The sequence below is a fragment of the Anabrus simplex genome, chromosome 13 (assembly GCF_040414725.1).
Source record: "Anabrus simplex isolate iqAnaSimp1 chromosome 13, ASM4041472v1, whole genome shotgun sequence".
Lineage (NCBI taxonomy): Eukaryota > Metazoa > Arthropoda > Insecta > Orthoptera > Tettigoniidae > Anabrus > Anabrus simplex.
This window is the reverse complement of record NC_090277.1, coordinates 52153923-52162274: the sequence shown is the minus strand read 5'-3', so window position 1 is coordinate 52162274 and position 8352 is coordinate 52153923. Positions and strand designations below refer to the sequence as shown.

Below are 8352 nucleotides of genomic sequence, written 5' to 3'. Positions count from 1 at the left end.
AAGGAGCCTCCATGGCTCCGGCGGTAGCGCGTCGGCCTCTCACCGCTAGGTTCCGTGGTTCAAATCCCGGTCAGTCCATGTGAGATTTGTGCCGGACAAAGCGGAGGCGGGACAGGATTTCTCCGGGTACTCAGGTTTTTCCTGTCATCTTTCATACCAGCAACACTCTCCAATATCATTTCATTTCATCTGTCATTCATTAATCATTGCCCCAGAGGAGTGCGACAGGCCTCGGCACCCGGCACAATTCCTATCCTCGCCGCAAGATGGGGGCTTCATTCATTCCATCCCTGGCCCGGTCAATGGCTGGAAAACAGGCTGTAGGTTTACATTTCCTTCTTTTTTGTCGGTATCTGATGCCGATCACCTTTAGAATTTCTAGCTCGTTATTTTCAGCGGTCCTCATCTGGAACCTGAAGGGTGAACGTGGATTACGTAAATCTATGCATTTAAGAAATTTACGTAATAATCGTTTAAATTATTTTTTTCTTGTGGCTCACTTCCCTATTAATTTAATTTTTAGGTAAATATGTTATATGGTTGGGCATCATCTGCAACTTGCATCACAAACTTAGCGATTCAGAATGTGTGACGGGAGGTTACCTGGCAACCGTGCAGGCTGCGACGTTGAGGTATCTATGGATGGCAATGACTGACACACATATAGAAGGCTCTTTTATCGAAGATGCCTTACTTCGACATACTTTCGATTATTCTTCGTAGTTTCGTACGTCCTAAGTCACTTCCCTCATTTCGATGCACTCGAGTCTAGATACTTATTTATTTCTTATAGATTTTGCTTTACGTCGCACTGACAGATAGGTCTTATGGCGACGATGGGATAGGGAAGGCCTAGGACTGGGAAGGAAGCGGCCGTGGCCTTAATTAAGATACAGATCAAGCATTTTCCTGGTGTGAAAATGGAAACACGGAAAACCATCTTCGGGGCTGCCGACAGTGGGTTTCGAACCCAGTGTCTTCCGAATGCAAGCTCACAGCTGCGCGCCCCTAACCACACGGCCAACTCGCTCGGAAGGTAAGGATTCGTTAGATACAAATAAAGAAATCATTATCAGTTTGAGTTAGGCCTATATTTATTAAAATACATATTCATCCTCATTATTTACGAATGCGTCTGTGTGTTTCCAGTGCCCCCAACCACTTCTCCCTAGGCTACTCAAGCCAACGTATGACAAAGAATGCAGTTTTAAATTAAAATCATGAGTAAAACTTCAGAAAAGACAAAGCAAACATTATGTATCTGAAAAATCCTATCTTGTAAGTGACAATGTTCTGCGAACTTCTACTAGGTACTGTCCAATTGCCATTCCTCCTGAGAAAGTAAAGGACCTACCTGAGTTACTTCCTTTTACCGTGGACAAATTATTTTTCGACGTTATCGATACCGGTACCCCAAATGAAGTCAACAAAGGAACAAAAACAAGAGAATTGAAACAGTGACAACAATGTGACTGACTACGAATAAGGTATGAAAGTTGATTTATTTTGTAATAGAAAAACATTTCTTTGAAGAAAATATATGTTGGGACTCCCTAATTTGCTCGTTAGAAATATTATTCCTTGAAAATATTTATAGAAAACGGAATACAAAAGGATCTTAATAACTTACGTAATATTTTTGTTTTTTCTTAACTTCGCCCAGTAAAATATTTCCAAATATTTTTTCCTATAAACTGTATTTATCGAGTTTACCCTTAATATTCGCAATACTTCGTGCCACCTCTGCTGATTATAAAAATGCATTCACGTATCAAATATTACGCGGTATTCTGTGATGTTCTTAGTTTGGTAATCGGGATGAGGGCTTGTGAATGCTCTGCAAGATGGGAAATAGTTTATGGAAGCAACAAAGTGTGCCCGATGTGCGGAAACATCGCTAAGTACTACATTACGATGGAGACAAATTGGGGACAAGTGGCAATTATTTTAACTTCTGGCGTGCGTAAAATGCCAACCAGAGATTTGCATGCTTGATCTGGATTCTAGGCGTGGTCATGCTGGTCAATTTGGTCAAGCAAGGATGTTTGGGGTGAAAGGAACACCTGGATCAGGGTATATAAGCTGAAGATTGATTTGAGAAGGTATCGCATAGCCTCTTGGTTTAGTGTCGTATCCACAATGGCATTCAAGGTAAGAGCCGGCACTCCGAACAAGTGTGTGAGTGGAAAGTGAAGTGGTTTTTTTTATACACATCTTATTACAGTGGACTTGGTGGATTAATTCAGAACTGTTGGATGGTTTTCGAAGTGTCTCTTTGACAGTGGTTACAAGTCTTGAAATTGCCTTCGGTCACAGAAGTACTCAAGTAGGGTTCTTGCAATGCAAGAATGACGTCCGAGTTTTACTTAAGGTGGACTAGTCGCGGTGGTAAATGTGTGTTCGGTTCACCCGAAAGATCGAGGGTTCTCTTTCCCAGCAGGGAGACGAAATATTTACAAAGCGAGTTTCGGCTTTTTTTTGGTAAGTGGATTATCGTGCTTCTAACTCCGAAAGAAGTTCGATGGCCGTATGATAGTGCTAAGAGTGAGGAGGAAGCAGCCGTGGCCTTAGTAATGTGTGCCTGATGCGAAAATGAGAAACCACGGAGAACCATATTCCGAGAGTGGAGTTCGAAACCCCTATGCAAGCTCACAGTTACGTGGATGATAGCGTACCACACAGACAATTGGATCAGTGTTTCGATTCCAGATGAGGCACATGTCCCTGAGATTCAGTCAGCCTGCACCAAAAATGAGTAACACGTTAATTCCTGGAGGCGCCCGAGCGTTCAGCACTTGGTGTCGAGGTTACGGTTCCACTCTTTGACATGCGGATCGCCAACAATCGGTAACCGATCGGCACTCGAAGAAGAAGAAGAAGAAGAAGAAGAAATAATTTTAACTGTCTCTGACGCGCTGAGATGTTGTAATTTTATCCAGCAGGAGTTATTTTATGTGCCAGTAAATCTACCTACAAGAGCCTTCAGATAGCACCGGACTAAGCCAGAATCGAACCCTTCATCTTCAGCAGAGAAGGCCAACGCTCTAACATACCGAATTGGGAACCGTGACTACACAGGAATATTTACGCTGGAACAGCAGATGTCGGATTAATGAAGGTGTAGAACTAGCATTGCCTGCCGTGAAAATGGGTAACCATGGAAAACCATTTTCAAAATCGCTGACGATAAGATTCGAAGCCACTCTTCCGCGATTGTAAGCTCACAATTACCGGTGATGGCCGGAGATTTAAGCTTGTTTGTGTATAAAGGACCACGCTGTGATGCTAGTGTAATGGTTACAGAGCACATCATTGCTCGACTACTATCAAGAATTTTGACTTCCTGGTCGAAGTGCCCTGCTGATAAACGTTTCGTCATAAAGTCTTATTCTGCAATCCGGTGAACACATTCGTTGAGTAGTATTCATTAAAAAAATAATTGCTCTGCCTAAGGTACAATATAGTATAGGCGTAGACCGCATGGAACTGTACATGAAGAATTAAGCAAAGGAAATTCGTAAATTTCCGTGACCCCCAGACCTTTTTCGTGGAAATGAAATCATGTGAAGCTATTGAGTATTCCACTCAGCTATCACGCCCCTGAAGGCAATTCAAACACTTGCTGTGGACACAGTGGCAGTTGGTTAAACTATTCCACACACTTCGCCTCGTTTAAAAACGACTGCAGTTTTGATATTGTATTTTCTCTTCCAGTTCGTCGTCTTCGCCGCCCTCGTGGCCGTCGCTAGGGCTGGTATCCTCGGCGCTCCCGCCGTCTACGCTCCTGGAGCTCCTCTGGCCGCCCGTGCCTACGCCGCCCCTGCCATCGCTGCCGCTCCCCTCGGTCTTGCCCGCGCTGCCTACGCCGCCCCCATCGCCAGGGCCGTAGCTGCTCCCGTTGCCGCTGCCATTGACACCGACTACGACCCCAACCCAAGCTACAGCTACTCCTACGATGTCCAGGACGCTCTGACCGGAGACTCCAAGGGACAGCAGGAGAGCCGTCAAGGAGATGTTGTCCAGGGTAGCTACAGCCTGGTCGAGCCTGACGGCACCACCCGTACCGTAGAGTACACTGCTGACCCCATCAACGGATTCAACGCCGTCGTACACAGAGGACCCGCTGTCGCACCAGTAGCCGCCGTCGCCGCTGCCCCCGTCGCTAGGGTCGCTGCTGCCCCTGTTGCTGTAGCTGCCGCCCCCGCCATTGCCCGTGTAGCTGCCGCCCCCGCTCTGGCTTACGGAGCCGGTTTGGGATACGCTGGTTTGGGTTACGGTCTTGGAGGCCACCTCGCCGCCAAGGGTCTCATTGGTTAATTTCATAAGACGACATCGCATGAAAACACCAAATGTACAATTATTTGTTAATTTATTTTAATCTAATTTAAATAAATGAAATGATATAAATCAAATGTATTTTCTCTTGGTATACATACCAATACTACTACTAAATGGTCCATGTAACTCTGTCCTCCAGCGTTCGTCCTTGAAATCCTACAAGCATTTTCGCTTCGAGAAACTCAACGATGTACTGTATATTATAGATTGCGACTCTTATCAGAAATAACCATCAATTATTCACTTATCGACGCAAAACGAAAGAGAGACGCGATATCTGCCTTTAGGTTTATCTTAGGACTATGAATGGAAATAAATGTGATTTCTATAGCATATTCGAAGACAATATTTTATATCGACGAACATCAATATGCCAATATTGCTATTAATTAACAACAAAAAAGGAGCAATATTATTGGGAAAGATACCGAGCAAGTAGCTGTGTGGTTTGGGCCGTGTAAAAGTCAACTCTCATTGCGTAGTGGGTTTTCCGTGGTTTCCCTTTTTCACTCCATTCAAATGCTGCGGCTGAACCTGAATTAAGGCCACGGTCACTTCCTTCCCACCCCTAGCCCTTTCCTATCCCTTCGTCACCATAAAACCTATCTGTTTCGATGTGGCGTAAAACGGCTTGTAAAAAAAAGCACAGTTGTTCCAAAACTTATTTCCGATGTATTTATTGAAGAAGCAATGGAATTTCTCAGAATGAACACCGGAGAAATTAATTAGGTGAGGAAATTCATAGCATGAGAAATGCGGTTACCACTGCATATGGAAAACGTGTTTCATAAAATTGATATAACGCCACAAAAGTCTACCCTAAACATAAATTTGAAATAAGCCAAATTTATTGAAATCGACTAGTAAAGGTTTGTAAACCCCATACTAGTCCGACTCGTTGGCTGAACGGTCAGCGTACTGGCCTTCGGTTCACAGGGTCCCGGGTTCGATTCCCGACCGGGTCGGGATTTTAACCTTAATTGGTTAATGCCAATGGCACGGGGACTGGGTGTATGTGTTGTCTTCATCATCATTTCATCCTCATCACGACGCGCAGGTCACCTATGTGTAATATAGAAACACCTGTACCTGGCAAGCCGAACCCGTCCTGGGATATCCCGGCACTAAAAGCCATACGGCATTTCATTTCAACACCATACTAACTCTGTACCCAGTTGAATTTTTCTCTTAATTTAATTCTTATTTTTGACATAAAATATGTCTTTCGGCTGGCGGTCATTTGAAAATTTCCGTCACGAAATTAACGATACAAAATGTGTGACGTGATGTTACCTAGCAACCATGCAGGCTGCAATGTAATATATTGATGGGGGCCATGACTGGGAGACATACAGATGGCTCTCTTATGAAAGACGTCTCGTCTCATCATACTCTAGAGCAGGGCCTCCCAAACGCCCAAAATCTCACGCGTGCAAACTGAGGCGTAGAGTTCCTTGCACAGTGCATCGGTCCCACTCGGCTCGAATCGGCTCAACTCGGCTCGGATTTGGAGCGCTACGGAGCAAGTGATGAAGAGGGAGACAGGCGGAGCGAGCGAGGCAGGCGTGGCATTGCTCCAAATCGAGGAGTGGGGGTCTGCACTCTGGTCAGCCAAGCGAAGTTGTCTTTTGCACCGTGCACAGTGCATGCGCCTACCCCGAGTGGCCCTGCTCTAGAGAGCTGATTATTTCATTCATGATAGTGTCATAGGCCATGAGTCAGTTTCCGTCTTTAGATACTCTGAATCCAACACTGAATCCTACATTTATTGACTCCAAATTACACAGATGTGTCTGGAAAACGATTCATTAGACGGTCTATTGAATTTGAGTTCACCGAGCTCGATAGCTGCAGTCGCTTAAGTGCGGCCAGTATCCAGTATTCGGGAGATAGTAGGTTCGAACCCCACTGTCGGCAGCCCTGAAAATGGTTTTCCGTGGTTTCCCATTTTCACACCAGGCAAATAATGGGGCTGTACCTTAATTAAGTCCACGGCCGCTTCCTTCCCACTCCTAGCCCTTTCCTGTCCCATCGTCGCCGTAAGACCTATCTGTGTCGGTGCGACGTAAAACAACTAGCAAAAAAAAAAAAAAAAAAAAAAAGAATTCGAGTTCCAGATTTTGAAACACATGTTTATGAGAGTGAAATGTCCGAACTCAATGTCTCTCCTCGTTGTTTACGTATGTCTCTGTTTCCGAATGCCTGTACCACTTCCCTTTCGGCTGCTCAAGCCAACGAGTCATAAAGATTTAGTCACCAGTAAATTAAAAAAAAAAAAATGCTAGCCAAACAACATGACCATGAAAATTCCTGTCTTGCAAACGATAATATCCTGCTGTCCAACCGCTATTCCTGCTGCAAAGCGAAACAACATACCTCAGTCACTGAGCTTTACCGTAGACCAATTATTTTATCGACATCATCAATACACTAAATGAAGTTAACACAGGAACAAAAACAAGAGAATGTGACTGACTACAAATAATTTGTGCAGTTTGATTTCTTTTGTAATATATTAACATTGGTTAGGGAAAAATCTGTGTTTTAGTTGCCTAATTTGCTCATTACAATTATCATTCCTTGAAAATATTTATAAAGCATAGAATACTAAAAATGGTCCGACTCCTTGGCGGAGTAGTCAGCGTTGAAGACTTCGGTTCAGGCGGTCCCTGGTCCGATTTCCGGGGGGAATCTGGCTCGGTGACTGGGTGTTTGTCCAAACGCTCTAATATATTCAGACAACATACCATACTACACCTCCTGTGGATTGGGACGCAGACAAAAAATACACCCACGGCATCCCCTGCCTGTCGTATGGAGCGACCAAGGGATGATCTAATTGGAACCATGAACTTACTTGTGATTAGTACCATCGTGAGCATTCCATCGAGGTTGCAGGAACTGGCGTGCCTTGCGCTGAATTGCCTTGGTTCCTTGTATTCAGAACGGGTCTGCGTTACCTATGAATAGTACAATTATATGACGATCACCATGGGTCTGCGTTGTCTGTGCGTGGTACCATAATTTGTGATACACCGTGGTTCTACATTGCCTATGATTAGTACCACTAAGTGAGAAACACCATGAGTATAAGTGGCCTGTGGTTAGTTCCACTAATTGAGGAACACCACGGGAATACCGGCACCCGAGGTTAGTCTCACTATGTGAAGAACACTATGGGTTGCGTTGCTTGTGACAAGTACCCTTATCTGAGGAACACCATGGGTCTGTGTTACCTGCGAGTAGTACTACCACCATGCTAGGAACGCAGTGCCGGATTAAGGTGTTTGGGGGCCCTGGGCTATTTAAAAATGTGGGGCCCCTTCTCCGTAACATAACGTAAGACTAGCATACTGAAGTCGTTATACTAGAATTACTTCCACTTAAATTGATGAATAGGGAAGGGTTGAAATAGACTACAATTTTTCTCTATTTTTCATGTTAAAATTTCATAATGCCACAACATATTTTACATTTGTCCCATTATCACTATCAAATCGACATACAGAACAGAACTTACGTTTTTTTGGCACCACTAGGATATTTTCTATCCGTTTTACAAGAACATTACAGTTGTAACTTACGAATGGTTCAATAATCACAGGTGAACCGGAGTTCTCTTCCTGATGCAAAGATATAGGCTAGTATAGCATGCGCGTTCCACCCTGCTGCACCGAGCTCGATAGCTGCAGTCGCTTAAGTGCGGCCAGTATCCAGTATTCGGAAGATAGTAGGTTCAACCCCACTGTCGGCAGCCCTGAAAATGGTTTTCCGTGGTTTCCCATTTTCACACCAGGCAAATGCTGGGGCTGTACCTTAATTAAGGCCACGGACGCTTCCTTCCCACTCCTAGCCCTTTCCTGTCCCATCGTCGCCGTAAGACCTATCTGTGTCGGTGCGACGTAAAACAACTAGCCACCCTGCTGCCCCTGTCCTCTCCCGTTCACTTCCTAGACCCCTTCCCCCTCTGCCCGTACTCGCAAGCTGCCAAATTTAAATTTTCGTCAACAATAA

General features: G+C 44.6%; 1 protein-coding gene across 1 annotated transcript; it reads left to right on the top strand.

The window, feature by feature from the left end:
- The first annotated feature begins 2139 nt into the window (after nucleotides 1–2139).
- Nucleotides 2140–4317, top strand: LOC136884759 (cuticle protein 21-like). Its single transcript, XM_067157050.2, has 2 exons — nucleotides 2140–2151; nucleotides 3715–4317. The coding sequence occupies exons 1-2, from the start codon at nucleotides 2140–2142 to the stop codon at nucleotides 4315–4317; spliced, it is 615 nt and encodes a 204-aa protein (XP_067013151.2).
- Nucleotides 4318–8352: the final 4035 nt, after the last annotated feature.